Source organism: Microplitis mediator, chromosome 4 (genome assembly GCF_029852145.1).
Source record: "Microplitis mediator isolate UGA2020A chromosome 4, iyMicMedi2.1, whole genome shotgun sequence".
Classification (NCBI taxonomy): Eukaryota; Metazoa; Arthropoda; class Insecta; order Hymenoptera; family Braconidae; genus Microplitis; species Microplitis mediator.
In genome coordinates, this window is record NC_079972.1 from 14,557,739 (window position 1) to 14,575,862 (window position 18,124).

The 18,124-nt window shown below is 31.3% G+C and overlaps 3 protein-coding genes across 9 annotated transcripts in view; 1 reads left to right on the forward strand and 2 right to left on the reverse strand.

The window, feature by feature from the left end:
• Positions 1-11,327, reverse strand: part of LOC130666301 (myocyte-specific enhancer factor 2) — a 32,979-nt gene extending 21,652 nt beyond the window's left edge. For 2 of the 6 annotated variants that reach the window (XM_057467148.1, XM_057467147.1), the window contains exon 1: positions 1,533-1,654. In XM_057467148.1, coding sequence (XP_057323131.1) covers positions 1,533-1,550 — 18 coding nt within the window. In that variant the 5' untranslated portion in view covers positions 1,551-1,654. Of the gene's footprint in view, positions 1-1,532; positions 1,655-10,178 lie in introns of those variants that run through there. The other 4 variants (XM_057467149.1, XM_057467145.1, XM_057467144.1 and 1 more) reach the window with 4 other exon arrangements.
• Positions 11,328-12,651: 1,324 nt separating this feature from the next.
• Positions 12,652-15,469, forward strand: LOC130666862 (protein mono-ADP-ribosyltransferase PARP16). 2 transcript variants are annotated; one of them, XM_057468177.1, is made up of 7 exons: positions 12,652-13,010; positions 13,171-13,528; positions 13,599-13,754; positions 14,427-14,636; positions 14,716-14,881; positions 14,951-15,080; positions 15,152-15,469. In XM_057468177.1, exons 2-7 carry the CDS (start codon positions 13,196-13,198, stop codon positions 15,309-15,311), a joined length of 1,155 nt encoding a protein of 384 aa, XP_057324160.1. In that variant the 5' UTR covers positions 12,652-13,010; positions 13,171-13,195; the 3' UTR covers positions 15,312-15,469. The 2 variants fall into 2 exon arrangements, with proteins under 2 accessions (XP_057324160.1, XP_057324159.1); XM_057468176.1 differs by having other exon boundaries at positions 12,654-13,010; positions 13,187-13,528.
• Positions 15,430-18,016, reverse strand: LOC130666863 (vacuolar protein sorting-associated protein 26C). Its single transcript, XM_057468178.1, has 5 exons — positions 17,830-18,016; positions 17,628-17,771; positions 16,249-16,750; positions 16,048-16,173; positions 15,430-15,564 (listed from the first exon to the last, which is right to left on the reverse strand). The coding sequence occupies exons 1-5, from the start codon at positions 17,884-17,886 to the stop codon at positions 15,482-15,484; spliced, it is 912 nt and encodes a 303-aa protein (XP_057324161.1). The 5' UTR covers positions 17,887-18,016; the 3' UTR covers positions 15,430-15,481.
• Positions 18,017-18,124: the final 108 nt, after the last annotated feature.

The following is an 18,124-nucleotide window of genomic DNA, read 5'->3' on the forward strand; positions in this document are numbered from 1 at the left end:
TGCCACTCGATAAATCTGTCGGCAGCTGACGGCGTGTTGCTGCCGGCTGTTCCGTTGGTTCTCTTCTAACCCACGTCTCTCTATACTCGCTCACTCCCCGATGCTAATGCCAACGTCGCAGAGACTTAAACCAATTGCCCGATGGTTGCAGCCTCTCACTGAGGGTTAAAAACCATAAACTCATAGACCTCGATGCACATAAATGGGCCTCCTCGATAGCGATCCAGGAGTCGCTCTCCAACTGCGGTCCCAAACATATTCCGTGAGAAAATAATTCATTTTCTTTCTCATATATATTTCCACTTATCCCATCAATATGCATAACCCTGCTCCGTACAAATACATTTTCATTTTTCGACTGGTAATTGTACTAATGATATTATGTTGCCTTTAAAAAAACGTTGGCATTTAAAATCCATCAAATATTAAACGCGAAATTCGAGTCCTAGTGATATAATTTGATTAGTAATGGAAATTCAACGTGGCTTCTCGCATTTCGATTGATGTATAAATATATATATGTATAAATTTTATCTGAAATTATAAAATAACTTTATATCACGTTAAAAGCTTTCTAAGATATGCATCTGATGGCATCAGTAGGTCACAGCTGAATTCACCTTTTCAATGCTCGTTGGGTCACACTGGGTGACAGATTCGATCGCATCGCCAAAAATATCTCAATATATATATTTAATATGTAAAACTGAATGCTGAGAAGAGTATATTCGCAACGAGAAAACTCACTTGTTAATTCCAATGACGTCGAAAACTCGGTGACGGTGATAGTAGGTAGAGAATATTTTTTATGTTTTTTTAATGAAAACCCGGAATATTCCTCGCTAATGCATTTAATTTAAGTACACCAACTGACGTATATATTATTTAATGTAATTTAACTTTACCTCTTACAAATTATATTAATTATTCAAGTACTCAAATGAAAGAGTGACAGTCAAAATGTTCTGATCAATTTAAAATAAATTTCGATATTATTTAAATAATTTAAACGTCAAACCATCACTGTTGTGGGAAATGTGATTCCAGTCGGTTAAAATAAGTATGCACACAGAAAAAAAAAAAATTCTTGACTGAAGGTAAATATTCTTGATTCAAAAAAATTTTTTTGGAGACCTAAATTTTCTCAGATAAAGTAGAAATCTTTTCCGACCAACACGAATTTTTTTTAACCAAGACAAATTCTCTTGGCTCAAGAAAATCTTGACTTGGTTCCCGAAAACGTTTGTCTTAAAAAATATTTTCTTGACTCAAGATAACTTTTTTTTCTGTGCATGGATGTAATAAAATAAAATAGTTATAAGATGAAAGAATAAAAGCAGTAATCGAGTGTGTGGTGTATTACTGCAGTGAGGTATTTTCCAGATAATTAAAATTACATGAACCTGAAGTCTATCGTAAACATACGTGGGCAGGACAAAGAGATCGGGCGAGCGTAATCCGAGCTCTTGTTTACGGTAATAAAGAAAAAAGAAAAAGAGGGATTGAAGAAAAAAAAAATTATAAAGGCATACCGGTCGATTTGTCTCCATCGAGGGCAGACTAGTTGTCTGACGTAGGAATTGGCATCGCCGCGGCGTTATTGGTACAGTAACGACGTTGTTGTGTTGTTGTTCACCGTCGTCGTCGTCGGCGAACTCGTCGTCGTGGTAAGCCTACACACTCTACTCGGCGTGTCCTATGACACGACGGGCAAGTAAAAGCCAGCGGGCTAAATTTAAACCTCTTTCTGATGATGGGTTGCGAGCAATAGCAGTAGCAGTAGCAACAGCAGTATAAAATAAAAAAATAAAAAAAGGAGTGAGGAGAAAGAGTTAGATTACGGGAGAGAGTGAGAGAAAAACGACGTAAGTCCGAGGGTAAGGCTGAGGCTGAGCAGGAGCAGCCGCCAGAAACCAGAGCACGTGCTCCGAGTGACGTGTGCCTAATAAACTTTTCTCACTCTCTCTTCCTCTGTTCACTCTTTTGCTGGCTGATTCTTACCAACATTTACATCTACATCTACGTCTACATTTACATGTTTATCTTCTCCTCTCTTGCTCTCGTACATTGAAAGAGTATTGAGCAAGTAGCGAGCAGTTGATACGCCTCGTATTTGGATTTCTCAAACTTTAAAAGTTTGCCTTTACTTAATCTTTGCTCACCCCTTTTACACAGACTGAGCCACACACGAGCTTAAAAAACCTATCAATTATCGTCGCGCAAGCTGCACGATCTCCAGACGCCCCAGCTTCCTGCATGGACTCTTACTCTTCTGCACCTTGCGTACATACTTTTATAACAAATCCAGAGCCATAAGTGTTTCTTTATCGTCCACTAAAAAAATAATTATTTTTTATGTCGTTACTCAATTTTATTTTACGCTTGTGTAAAATAATTATTTTATAACAAGCGATGAGGTAAGAATTTATTTTTTTTTTATTACACCAGTAATGACATTTAAATAATTAAGTGATGGCTGTTGAATATTATTCCCTTAAGTTTTTACAGCGATCGGAAGACACTGGAGGGGTGATGGAGAAAAGCAACAGATTCATTATGGCCCCACGTGCTTTTTCTTATCCCCGGGAGTAATCTCGGTAGGAGGCTGGAAAACATATGTCTCTCTTGATAGTTTTTATTTCAAAAAAACTCTTTTATTCTCGTTTAACTGTTTACTTTATTGGTTAGCGGTTAATTTTTTTAAAATTACCAAAGTAAATCCAATAAATGATAATAAATAATATCATAAATTATTTACTCATACACAGAAAAAAAGTATTTCTTGGTGCGAGAAATATTTTGCATCATAAATTGAAGACTAAAAATTCCTTGACACGAAAAATTTTTCCTTTACTAAGGAAATTTTTTTTTTAATTTAAAATGAAAAATTTTTTTGATTTTTTTTTTTTGTGTATATATATAGATATAAAATATCTGTTGGTGAAATCAATTGAATATTGTAATTTAAATTTTTAATTGAATCTATTGTTAATTATTTAAACAAGGGGTTGTATGCAAATCACGTAATAATTATGTCGTAATCACATTTCTCAATTTTCCTTTTGTATTTGATAATTCAAAATGTCTTTACCTCAAAATTTGTATTATTCTAGAACAGTGCAACATTCATCTATTCAAGTAATTATTATTTAATACATTTTATTATTATTATTATTATTATTCAATCATGTTTAAACTTGAGTCAATTGAACTTAATAAATTAAAATTTTAAAACATCAAATATATTTATAGAATTTGGATTAAGATTACTTCTGCAAGATAAAATTTCATTAAAATTTAATAACTATGTTCATTAATCAATCAACCTGAATAATTTAAACTCAAAAAGGTTTAGAAATAAATCTTGTAATTAAATAATTTGAAATAAAATTATCCAAAAAAAAAAAAAAAAATCTCTCGGATATAAATATAACAAAAAGATAATTAAATATAAATTTTATTATAAATTGCTGGTAAGAAAATTCAACATCTCCAGGAAGGCGACAATAAATTTGAGCTCCCTCATGCGTTATTGCTCTCGCTCGATCGCGTACACACTTTCCACCAGCTTTTTCTCTCATCCTCTTCTCTCCTCCTACCCAGACTCTCTTTCTCTCGGTCTCTTCTCAATATCCACACGCATCATATACGTATTTCGCAGCCCAGCTACTGTAGCATACACTAGGGAGGATAGAGCATGTAGGATGCAAGTAAGCAAGAAAGCACGCAAGTTAAACAGCCTGGCAGAGTAGGCACGGGTCACAGGCGCCGGGAGTAAAGAGAGTATAAAATGCGTGCGCCGTTGACGGTGCGTAAGCTTGAAACGCGACACCGGCGAATGCGCCCGAGTCACCCGGCCAAGGGGAAATCATCAAGGCAGCGTTACCAATACCACCAGCTATCAGCTTGTGTTGCTCAACATAACATACACACACATACATACACACATACATATACGGTACGACGCATATCATCGTCATTGCCGTGACTACGTCAGCCAGAGATTTACGTCGCAGCGGCTGGATGTCCAGGCTACTGAGTCTCAGTTAACGCAAATCACTGTATGAAAAAATTTAAAAAACCGACAAGTAACTAAGCCGTGGATGGAGATAACGTTAACCCTAAGACTGTAAGCAGAGAAGGACAGACGGAGAAGGAATAGGAGAAGAAACTCTGGCAGCAGCTGCTGATGTCGGGCGCGTGCGGCGTCGAACCTTTTAAGGTGCGATCGCTGGACGCTCGGCGTCGCAACGTCCCCTCTTACATTTCTTACAGCTTCTTCATCTTCTTCTTTTTCTTCTTCTTCTTCTTAGAGTACATACGTACACTTGATCAACATCTTTCCTCTCGCTCGGTGTAGACACACCGAGCGGTCACGAATTAACTCGAAAGCTCCCGCCAATCCTCAAAACCTCTTCGGCCAATTAAACACTCGACAAATATTTTATTAATCTATAATCTACTATACTTCCATAACTTTTCGTTTAATATCTATCTCAGCAGACAAAATTGATACCATTTTATTAAATTAATTATTTACTTCACGAAAACTTATAAAGTTTCTTTTTTGTTGTAGAAAACTCATAAGAAATTTTTTTAAAACTTTCCATTGGAGAATACGAGTTTCTAAGGCTCGATAAAGTTCAAACAAATAAATAAAAAAATTTATTTGGCTGGACTTTTTATGATCTGGAGTTGTAGTTAAACTTGCCAGAGGTCAGGTTTGGTGTCGAGGGTTTGGGGTAGTTGGTTTCTGGAGCAACAGGCAACCCCTACAGGACTCTGGGCCAAAATATATATGTATATATACCAAGAACGTAACAGAATGAACAACTAAAACGAAGTAAGGGAAAGTTTTATTGATGGGTTTCCTTGGTGGTTTGATCACGGCAGTATAATAGACATGAATCAACCTTTAAATACGATTATATCAATTTAACACACTTGTAATTTATTCATAACTGACGTAATAACACATCTATACACATCTACCCACAAGTATGTGTGCTTACGTATCCGATGTTTGTATTAGATAAAGGCAAAAAAAGTAATAATAAAAAAAAAAAGGAAATAACTTGTTGAACAACCTTCGCTGAACGAGAAATTCCCAAAGTCAGCACGTGACAGAACTCTACTACATGCTGTACAAATGTGCACTCAACTCGTTCATATTTATAGTAATCCATATATTTAAGTCGGTATAAAAATATTCCAAGTGCTATTAAAAACTGACCGTTTGTGTTAGCGGATCCAAAATAAAATTCATTGTCGATAAAATGCAGAGTAAAGCCGGTAGTTGTGTTGGTTGATAGTAAAACTAAACTCATATCACTATTCCTGTGCCGTCCGTCAGCCAGACAGCCACCGGCACAGGTTAAGCCTCAAATAAGTGATATAGTTAAAGCCAAACAATATATAGACATGTAATGTACTGAGAGTACAAGTTGGTCTAGAGTCTAGACACACACGAGGGTATATATTTATGAGGACACAGGAGGGTATATTTATCGATTTCATTGAGCTTTCCGTACCCCCTTCTTCTTCTTCTTCTTCTTCTTTATACTCCTTCATACTTCACTCTTTCGTTCCACACAACATTTTTTCCAATACTTATAACCACCCTCTTATACTCCGTCCATACTACCTCACATTATTTATTAAAAATGATATCAATATTAATTAATAAAATAAAGATCAATAATTAAATACTGCGGGGTAGTCACAAAAAATATCTGTATAGATACGAAACTAATTGAGGGTAAATAGAGAGTAGAGCTTTGATGAGATATGATGCAATTAAATTTTCTAATCGTATTTCTACAGCTTACATAACTTATTAAATATATATATATATACATATATGAAGGGGTAGCGGAAAAGCCTTGCTGGTTGGTCGGCTGTGTGCACATACGTGGGTAGAAATCGTGGGTGGTTTCGTCTATACTCCGTTGGCTCTATAAGAGATGCGAGCAGGTGAAGCAAAGTAATACAGGTAAAGTTGTTAGGGTTGAATTACCAATACATATGTGTATATGTGTACATGTGTGTTGATAGGTGACTTGCCACTACCACAAGCTTCTTATATAGATATGTTCATATATATAACACATCAGCGTGCACATCGTGCAGGTAAAAGAAACGTTGCTATGGATACGACCATGGCCACCCTCAATCAATACACAATGGGGTGTTGGTAAGTTTGGTGACGCAGGAGAGAAATGCCCACGTGGTCCTAATGCCACGTGCAGAAGCTTTCATTTTACTTTTTATTTTTTTTTTTATCTCCCTTCTGTACGGCTGTGCTGTGCTGTGTAATTCTGTGCTTTGCTACAACACAGTCGCGCATGTTTGATGTAGATCGTGTATGTGAGTGCGGGAATTCTCGGGATATTGGTACCCCATGGCAACTCTCTATGGGGTCTACAAGTTCACTCAACTGGACAAATGCGGTTGTTAGCCGAAAATTTCCCCTTGTAAATTGTATATATTTTTTTACTTTCAAATTGATGTCAAATGTCAGATGAAATATATTTATTAAATCAACTTTTTCAGTGGTATTTTATTTTATATATATATTAATATCTATAGATTTAATGGTTGATGTTTTTAACAAAACCCATCAATTATTTTATCTTTATTTGGATCAATACTATGCTAATTGCGAATTGTCAAATGTTTTAGTAATTTATTCACTTTTATTACTTCAGATATTTTTTTAGTTTATTTAAATTATTAATTTATTTATTTTAAATTTTATAAGTGAAAAATATATTTTATAATTTTTTATGCTCCGATGACTTTTATCAATTTAACGTATATTTTGTATTAATAAGTGATATCTTTTTCTTTCATATTTTAATTATTCGTTGCATAAATTGTATCAATAAAATATCACGATTTTATTTAAATATTTTATTGTAATTTAAATTTAATATAAAATTTGATGTAGTTTGAATTTAAAATATTTAAATATCGCGGGTTTTTTAAATATTTAAAATAAGTACTCAGTATATATATAAATATTGAATGGTTATATTTTAGCGAGTGTTAGACAACAAAACTAGATCCGGAAGTTGTGAGAGCACAGGAATAAGACCTTGGCGATTATAGAGAATGAATAGAAGCAATGACGGAAACTGTACACAGGGATAAGAAATAAAAAAATATATTGCAGACTCCGTCGCATTTTTAAGATAATATAAAGAGTCAATGTTTAGGTCATAGGCGTGTTTACGTTTTAACATTATCCCGAGGACCCACATTGAATATTCTTTGTTCGTTGAGGTCGCGGCAACATGAACTCACGTATGTTATTATTATTTAAACCGTTTTTACTCGACATACTGCCTAGTTTTATTATTACGATAATAATTACTATTATTATTGTTGTTTACATACATAACTATTCGCGTTTTAGACCACCGAGTGTTTATCATAATCCCCATCATAACTCAACTGCCGACATGTTGGTTAAAGATACATTGTTATCTGTTGTTGCGTAGGTCTAGGTTCTAAAGATTTTATCTAAAATAGATTAACGCTGATATTGACAATGAAGGCTTCCTTTTTTATGTAACACTTCCTGTTACCTTTTTTTCTATTATTTATAGATTATTTATTTAGTTTTTTCTGTCGACTGTTTTTAAAATATTGTCGTTCAGTCTCAATAAAATATATATGTATTTTATATTCATCTTAATTTATGTGGGCTGTAAAAAATTGCGGAGTGAACGCAGATTAAATCCAGTCAATGCGGATTTTTTCCCTTGGAGTAAAATTTACTCCGAAAGAAAGTTTATTTTAATATTAAAATTCTGAATCGGAGTAAATGCGGATTTGAATAAAATCCAGATCACTTCGAAATCACTCCGCTAGAAAAATGAACTCCTTATTTACTCCGATGACTGTTTGTTTATTTAGTCTCCTTGTAGTAAAATTTACTCCGAAGGGGAAATTGTTATAGTATTAAAACTCCGGTTCGGAGTAAAAGTAACTTCTAAAAGGATTTTATTTTTATATTAAAATTCTGAATCGGAGTAAATGCGAATTTGAATAAAATCCAGGTCACTTTGAAATCACTCCGCTAGAAAAATAAACTCCTTATTTACTCCGATGACTGTTTGTTTATTTATTCTCCTTCTAATAAAATTTACTCCGAAAGGAAATTTGTTATAATATTAAAACTCTGGTTCGGAGTAAAAGTAACTTCTAAAAAGATTTTATTTTTATATTAAAATTATGAATGGGAGTAAATCCGGATTTAAAAATAATCCAGATTACTTCGAAATCACTCTACTGAAAAAACAAATTCCTTGTTTACTCCGTATGCAAAGTAAATGCGGAGGAGATGACTGTTTATTTATTTAATTCCCTTGTAGTAAAATTTACTCCGAAGGGAAATTAATTATGATATTAAAACTCCGGTTCGGAGTAAAAGTAACTTCTAAAGGGATTTTACTTTAATATTAAAATTCTGAATCGGAGTAAATGTGGATTTTAAAATAATCCAGATCACTTCGAAATCATTCCAGAAAAATAAACTCTAATTTACTCCGTATGCGGAGTGATTTTTTCTAAAAATCCGGAACTTCATTCAGAGTGAATTCGGATTTAAATAAAATCCGTACTCAGAATTCACTCCCGATTTTTTAGTGTAATGATAAATCAAGGGTAAAGTTTATGCTTATTATTTTGTTCGGTTACATCTTACATTTAAATATCTTGTAAAGTATTATCAGTTTTTTTTCCGATGACCAGGTCAAAAGAATACTAAACAAGACTTTTAATTTTATCTCTTTAACGTCAAATTTTTTTTTTTAAATAATCACCTACATTTATTGTCCTATATAATAAAGATCAATATGTCTAAGTAAAAAATAATTAGTAACAAAAATACGAGATTTAGCACCTAAAGAATATCGCTCCGCAACTGAATAATATTTATACACATAATTAGTGTATTGTATCTCGTATTTTATTTTGAAAAACGATAATATTTTCTCAGTAGCCTGCAGCTAATGCAATATTACTAACCAATTATTAATCATCTCATTCCCCAGCATACCTTCAATTAAATTATTCATCAATAAAATAATAAACTGAATAATATTTAAATTATTGAACCAACAATTATTTTGATCTGGGAATTTTTATATATATTTATCATGACATCTTGTCATCATTAAACTGTCTCATCAATTCCTCACATTATTACTTTTATTAAAATAAATAAATAAATAAACATATTTATTTATTTTACTAGTAAATAATTAAACAATTAAAGAGACAGTTTTCTGTCGTACCGATTTAGTAAGACATAGGCAAGCAGATGGCAGTATCAGACACTAAAGTCCCTCAGAGAAGGGCAGCGTGATACGATGTAAGAAAATCCCTGGTATGCAAGCACCCGATGCAAACCATTTTTTTTTTCCTTTTTTTTTTAAACCTTCCAGTCTCGCGAGACTCACGAACCGGCTAAAATAAGTAAAAGTATGAATTACTCAGTTTAATTTCCTACAGGTTTCTGTTCATATCAGCAACTGCTTATTAAATAAAAAAAAATCCGACTCCAATATAAAAAAAAACCTCAATCTATTAATCAAACCCAGTACTTTTTCTACTCAATAAATAAATATATACCTATAAATAAGTAATTAATAAATTAATAAATTATATTTAATATTAACTTATAGTCGTAAGGATGATTTTAAACTTTTAAATGATGTCATTCATCAAGGTTGTCAATGAAATAAAGTATCATAGCTACTTGTTGGTATTTGATAACAATATACATATATATAAAATTATTTATATATGTGTATAATATAAACTTCTCAATTTACTCCCAACAATAATTTACGAAAGCAGACGTAACCAGTCTTAACCCAGTTAACTCTAGTCTGCACGTGTAAGTCCATAAATTAACCTGATAGTCTCCAAAAAATATCAGCGGATCTATTGACAAACATTTAATTCCCTACAGTGAAAAACAAAAAGAAGTTGATAATTAAATACAGCTGAACAACTGGGAATCTTAAGATTCACGCAGCTGAGTCAAGAAGAAGTCTTAGCAGGGGGGAAAGTCAATGTCACATGCCTCGAATGGCCTTGATGTTACCAGATATTAGGCTATATCGTTTTGATAATGATAAACAGGCAATGCGCGTCCGGGTACTCACGTTTTTTTTTTCTTTTTCGTCGTTCTTCGGCCTCTTCTCCCTCCGACCTTCTCATCTGCACCGGCTTGACTCCGTTCCCGCGGCGTCTCTTCTCCACTCGTCTTCTTCTTCTTCTTCTTCTTATTCTTGTGCCTCTTTTACTCCTTACTCTTCTTATTATTCTTTTACTACTCTACTACTTGTTCTTCTCTTTACTCTCAACAACTATCTCTCTTTTACTTTCAACACTCTCTCACCACAATATTATCATCTCTTTCTTCATATCACACTATCTTCTTTAAAACTTTAACAAATTCCCGAGAGCGTCTCTCCTTCCCATGAGCACCACTTGAGTTTAAATTATAAATATACATATATATATACATACATATATATTTTTTATTTTTTACTCACTACACCAACGTTGTACATTGCACTGATGTCAACACATCTATTGTAATAACCAACAATTGTTATAAAATTATAAACAACAAAACAATCAAACATATATATATAAATATATATTTATATATTATTAATTAATAAGACTTTGAAATATTTAATAATAATAGTGGATAATAATAATAATTACACATGTACAACATGAGAGTGTCAAGTCCCCGAGTTTTGATCAAAACCACAATTTTCGTGACGTCATGCGGGCGCGGGCATGCGCAGACGCATTTCGGTGTTTTTCCATCTACCACACCGCGCGCGAGACACACTACTGTGTATATATGTATATATACTGTGCATATATATCCACAAATTTGTATATATGTGTAGTATGTATTTCTACATATATATGTATGTATTTATGTATATATGAGTGTGTAAATAGATGTAAGTATAATATAATATTGCAGCAAGAGTGGACGGATCCACAGCACGTGTGATTATATATATATCTATATATCTATGATAAATCTAATACTCTTTTAAAATATAAACCCGCGCACTTTCACAAATAAAAATTCAAATAAACTCACAGTGTCTCGTCGCGTTTTTTAAACTATTATACATTTTGAAGTATGAACACACGTATCATTGTCGCGTTTAAACGGTTAGGTCGTCTGCAGCAGTAGCAACAGCAGCAGCAGCAGATACCACCGAAGGGAATTTGCGAAAACCACAACCGTCGCCGACATCCATCCATCCACTCCCACTTGTTAAATGACGTACACTGACGTCATCGATAGTTTACCTTGAGGCATGACATTGAGCTCCAAAGCTGCCAATACACGCTTTCGAAATTACCAGTCCCGCGCTACTATTGGCGCGCGTATTGTGCCGCGAAAATTTAAAATGCAAATTCTTTTTTTTTATGATCCTGAAGTTTAACGAGTGTGAATGTAGATGATACTAAAGTTAGCCGACGTCTCATAATTTTTGGATTTTCTTTTAGACGGTAAATTATAAAAAAAAAAAATTTGAAAAATTGCACCTGCAGTTTTTTAAATTTTCTACATGTGCATATTTTTAATTTTTAATTTTTTTGTAATTGATTTGTTGAAAAAAAAATCCAAAAATTTTTAATTGTCTGCTAACTTTAGGATCATTGAATGTAGCAGACATCTTGCAAATTTAAAATTATTCATAAATACCTTAATAATTAATCAAATAAAATTTTTAAAAAATGCGCATTTAAAAAATTTTTAAATTAATAAGTGCATTTTTCATAAATATTCATTTTTTAATTATTGACTCTATTGATAATTTTAAATTTGTCGGATGTCTGCTACATTCACACTCATGAAGTTTACAGACAATCGGGGCCAGTTTTTCAAACCGAGTTTATTTTTATCAGGGTTTTAATTATCATTGCTGGTATATCTATATATTATTAAGAATCGGCAGTACTAAACGAATTTTCGAATTTCACTTTCCTAATTACGTTTTGAATAATTACGTCACTCGAATGATGAAAACCTTCCGAAAAAGTTTGTCTTTCACATTTTTTCGGAAGCTATAAAAATTTCTGTAATAACAATTGATTAATAAATTAAAAGAAAAGTAAAATTCAAAAATTCGTTTAGTACGGCACAGCTTTAATATATAGATATACTAGCGATATTAATTAAAAGCCGCATAAAAATAAACTCGGTTTGAAAAACCAGCTCTCAGCAATTTTCGAATTTTTTTTTTCAACAAGTCGATTACAAAAAAAATAAAAATATGCACATGTAGAAAATTTAAAAAACTATAATTGCAATTTTTTTTAATACTTTTTTTTTATTTACCGATTTAAAAAAAAAATCTAAAAATGTCAGACGTCGGTTAACTTCAGTATCATTTTTTTTTACAAACTCCATTTTCCTATAAAATGGTCGCTTTTTTTTCTTTTTTATTTCCCTTGCGGTGGGAAAAGTCAGTAAATAAATTGACAATTTTTGCAAGTGCACTTTTTTATTATTTAAAATTTAAATCCCGCCATCTTGTGGGTATTTCGCGCGGTAGATTTTTTCGGAGAGAAAATTATTATTTTGTTTACACTGCGTGACATCACTTTGTAATCACGATTGTAAACATGATGCCAACACTGGTGTCCATGTCTACGGTTTGAAATATGATCGATTAATACGCAGTTTATGGTCATTTCTTTTTTTTTTTTTTTTCTGAAGCTACAACTGATGTGAGAATGTATTGATGTGTAGATGATGCTGGTGAAGTTGGTGGTAGAACTTAAAAGTTTTAGACAAAACTGTTGACGTGTGACAAATGACATAATGTAAAATAAAAACAATTGGAGTAATTGAGTGTCATGACTGTTTGAAAAGTTATTTAGCTGTTGGTTTATTGATAAATTAAAATGCATTATTAATTAAATTGCATAAATTATTTAGTTGGTCGCGAGTAAGTTTTATTATTAAATTATATTTGTATTTATATCAGTTTGTTATATTAAGATTGACACAGTTAATGAAACTTTCGTTAAATCTTTATATATATGCATGAATAGAAATTTAAATAATTTATAAATATGCGGGAAATTTAAATTAATAAATAATTTAAGTAATTAAATGCCGCAGGTTCATTGAATGCTGGTCAAAATGGCTTGTCTTGAAACTCAACCTCATCTGTACAGTAAATGGTGCAATAAAACAGTGAAGGATAAATTTAAAGTAGACAATGAACAGCAGGAGCAATCGGTGACAATGAGTAGTACTGTCCCTCCAATAGAATGCTGTGAATTAAATGACAGTGATAATAAGGTAGTAAGTTTGAAAAATATTATAAATCAAGATCCTCAAGCTGCTGATTTCAAATGGTCGCTGTTTGTTGCTGCTTGTCATACGTACAGACACAACACTTGTCTCAAACCATTCCCGCCAATGTACGTCAAGAACGAGTGTAAAGACATTGAAGGATTGGTAAAATATTTAATACTTTTATGGTTAATTTTTAATTATTTTTCTAAATTTATTTTATTGATTGTTCTAGAGAGAAGCCATTGAAATTATACCGCCACTGGCTATCATGTACGAGCGTCTTGATGATCCGAAAGTGTACGAAGATCATCAACCAGCGATTGACTTATTACACTGGGTGCTTGTGGGTCTTCGTGATCCTCACATTAAATCTGTCGATAAAAATTCCGTAAGAAATAGCATTTTATTTATTTTAGGGAGTTTAAATATTAATGGGATTTTCAAGTCTCAGACTTGAATTTATTTTATTTTTAAGTCACACTTATTTTAGAAAAATAGTAGTAGTGAAAATTGGATTTAAGACGGATGATAGTATAATTATTTGAGTAAATATCAATGAATTGGTAGGAACATTTCACTTTGTCGTGTTATATATAGAAAGAATTTATCTATTTTTAAAAGTACTGATTTTAATGATTTTTAATTGGAGTATTTTAAAGTAGTGGTGTCTTTAATTTTGATTATTGCTTTACCTTCATGTTAATTATCAATTATTTTTATCTATAGCTACTGCTAATATATTTATTTTTTTGTTATACTAAAAAATTAGCGGAGTAAGTCCGGAGTGAATGCAGATTCAAATAAAATCCAGATCACTCCAAAATCACTCAGCTAAAAAAACGAACCATATTTACTCCGCATGCAAATTGATTTTTTTTAAACTCCGGAACTCCGAGTCAGAGTGAAGACTTTTTATTTCCATCGCATGAATTTTTTTTTTTTTTTTTTAATTCTTTTTTTTGAGGAACGTGAAAAATTCCCAATAGTTTATATCCATCCAACATAAATATTAAATATTGTTTGATAATTATTAATCATTTAAAAATATTATATATTTTAGTATGAATCAATAATGAATAAAGTGCCCTCGCAGTTGGCTGTGAAGAAACCAAATTTAATATTCCAATTAGTCTCTCCCAATGAATCTTCAAGAGAAGAACGATGGAAAAATGCTCTGAGAGGACGTTCCACATTTCACGCATACCACGGAAGTCGTTTAGATAATTTTCACTCCATTATTCACTACGGAATCCAGCAGCACATGAGCCAAGTACTTTTTTATCTCAATTCAAACTAATATCAACAGCCTTTATATATATTTACAAATCTTATTTTGTTTTGTTTGACAGAACGGATTATTTGGCAAGGGAATTTATCTCTCAAGCGAGCTGGAAGTTAGTCTGCACTGGGCTCCTTCCGGGTACGGATGGGGTGGCAGTATGTTGGGTAGAGAGTTAAGTTGCATTGCGCTCTGTGAGCTCGTCGATCATCCGGACATTAAAAAAGGCGATACAGGTAATTACTTATGACTTTTTAAAATATAAATTTTGTATCATTATTAAATTAAAATTATTTATTTTTCAGAGGAACTCAGTAATACTCTAAAAGTTGCTGTTGGCAAAAAAGTACCGAACAAATATTACTTGGCGCTCAATAGTGATTTAGTTCGTATACGTTACATTCTAGTCTACAGTAAAGATTTATGTGCAATAAAGTAAACATTTATATTTATAATTTATAAAAATTTAATAGTCAGTTTATTGTAATTGTTTAATTTTATTTCAGACATTCCGAATTGAATGGACTTGTCGGCTGGTTCAAACAAAATAAACTCCTAACACTTTTACTTGGTTACGTTGTGCTACTAGTCTCCGTCGGTTTGAGTCACAACAAAAACGTCGAACGATACTACAAATTATTTATTAAAAAAATTGGTTTTGATTGAATAAATTTACACATGTTTTGAATTACTTTTTGCTCAAATATATTAAAAAAAAAAAGTTTTTTTTTTTTTTTAAATGCTTTAATAAATATTTCGTATAATATATTTGATTTTTTGTAATTTACAAATAAATAATGTCTATAAATATAATAAATTTTTTTTTAAATAAATGTTTAATGACGATTTAATATTATAGGAAAATTTTCCGTTACTAAATAATCATCTTCGAATACGACTATAAGATTAACTTCAAATTCTGTAAAAAAAAAAAAAAATTAATAGATAAATCTCTTATCGGGCGTACAATTTTTTTTCATTGCCAATTTTTTTCATAAGGTAAAAGACCCAGTACTCGATCAGTGAACTAGTACTCGGTAACTCCATGTATTTGTATATCTCTATTTAGTAAAATTTTGTAAATATATCTATACAAATACATGAGTGATCGGGTATTGGATCTCTTACCTTTGGCATTAAAAAAAATTTATACATTTTAAATGATAGTAAAGTTAGCGGACATCTGACAATTTTTAAAACTTTGAAATAATAAATTAAAATTTTTATAAAATAAAAATAAAACAATACATATTTAGACAAATCGAAATTCAGTACATGCATTTTTTAAAAATTCTAATTATTTAATTTTTTTATATGTAGTTAAAAAATTGTCGTATGTCTGCTACATTTACACTCATCATTTTCAACTGTCTTATTAATAAATAAAATTTTTTATAATTACCAATTTTAAAATTACTGGTGCTTAATGTTGGGCATGTAAATAAACGCGGAAAAATCATATAAATAGGTATAGGTAAACCAGTACAAACATTTCCCTCTCCAATTTGTATATTTTGTATTTCAGTGGCTGTAAATAAAATGAATTTTACTCATCCAGAAATTTATAATCCGTCATCAATAATTAATAAAAAAAAAAATTTACCATCTCTGGAGTAGCCTTCAGCACATCCGCAAGTCTCAACTCTCACCAGCTGCAATTCGATCGATTTAATAAGAGCTTCAGTTTGCTCAATAACAACTTCTCCAGTAAGAGGTTCAGACAATTGACAAATAACTTTGTCTATTTGCCCAGAGATGCTGAATTGTGGAACACTAGTTTTGTCTCTTAAATTTTGCAACGACTCGGGCATTATTTTAAAACTAACTGGTCTGACAGGCTCCTGCTGCTTCACTTCCTTGCCTGGTGCTTTAGCTTTATCTTCAACCATAAATTCCAAGGACTTACTGACATCTTTGGCCAAAAAACTTCTCTTGATATCGCACTTTATCACATACTGGATATTAACGAACACTCCGTGGTAAGTTTCGTAGAGAGTTTTCGATCCTCTGGGTTTCAGAGGAAGTTCGAATGGTATTTCTGTCTTTCCACTTGGTATTTTACCTGCTGGCACTACGTCTAAAGTGTACTGCACTAATTGTATCGGCTGAAATAAATTTTTAAATATTAAATGACATCATTCGACAGCCAATGATTTAATAATTGAACGTATTCACGATAAATATATGAGCTCGAATGTAGCAGACATAAAACAATTTATAAATTTCAAATGATAAATAAATTTTAAAAAATGCGCGTGTGGATTTTGCGGTTATTTGCAAATGAATTTTTTATTTTTTACTCTGCTTACATTTTACTAATTTATTATAAAATTTTTAAAATTGATAATTGTCTGCTACATTCACACTCATGATGAAGATTTGAATAATATGAGATATATTTATTGAGAGCAGACCCATACCACTATGTCATAGTAATTATTATCAGGTCATTCCTGATAACAGGCATTAAATTTTGAAATTCGCTCCGTAAAAATATAAAATCAGCTAATAGTTTGAGTACTTTTAAGAAATTATGTTATAAAAATTTAATGACATCTGAGAAAAATGGTAAAAAAATTTATAATTTGAATACTAAATTAATTTTTTATGATATATTTTTCTTCTGTTGTGGCTCTGAAGGGTATACTCTTAGTCAATATTATTTATACTTATATACGCTTGTTAATTAGAAATTTTTAATGATCCTGAAGTTAGCAGACATTTAAAAATTTTTGAATTTTCGTTTTTCAATAAATCAATTGCAAAAAAATAATGTAAAAATATACACATGTAGAAAATTTAAAAAACTACAGGTGCAATTTTTTCAAATATTTTCTTTTTAATGTTTTATCGTCTAAAAAAAAATCAAAAAATTATTAGACGTCTGCTAACTTCAGTATCATAATTTTTATTCTAATAATTGTTTGTAAATAAGTTAATAAATAAATAATATACATTTAACTTAATTTTTAAATTGCCCACCTTTACTGAATTATAAAAAGCATCGAAGATTCCGACATTTTTCGAGCTGAGTTGCAAATTAACCGAACCTTCCATTGTAAGAAAAATTCCATCATGTTTGACATCTGAATTTGTTTGCAATAAAATTAATCCAGCAACAATTTCCTTTTCAAAAAAAATAAATAAATTATTTATAAATTTAAACAAAAAAAAATTAACTTACATCTTCATGATAAATTTTGCTGGCTCTTTTTAATCTAATGTCCAAATTAATCGACATTTTAAAATCTTTCAATTATTTATCATCATAAATTCCTTAATAATTATTATTATTATTAATTAATAAATATAAATAAAATTTGACAGCTGATAGGTTATGTCAAAAATTTTTTCCAACCGCCATTTTTCTTGCCTCTCAATCTGAGCTTGTAATTGGCCATTAAGTTGCCGGGATTTTGGCGCTAAATTCAAACTGTAAAAAAACTAAATAAAATATGACAGTTGTTTATAAATAAAAA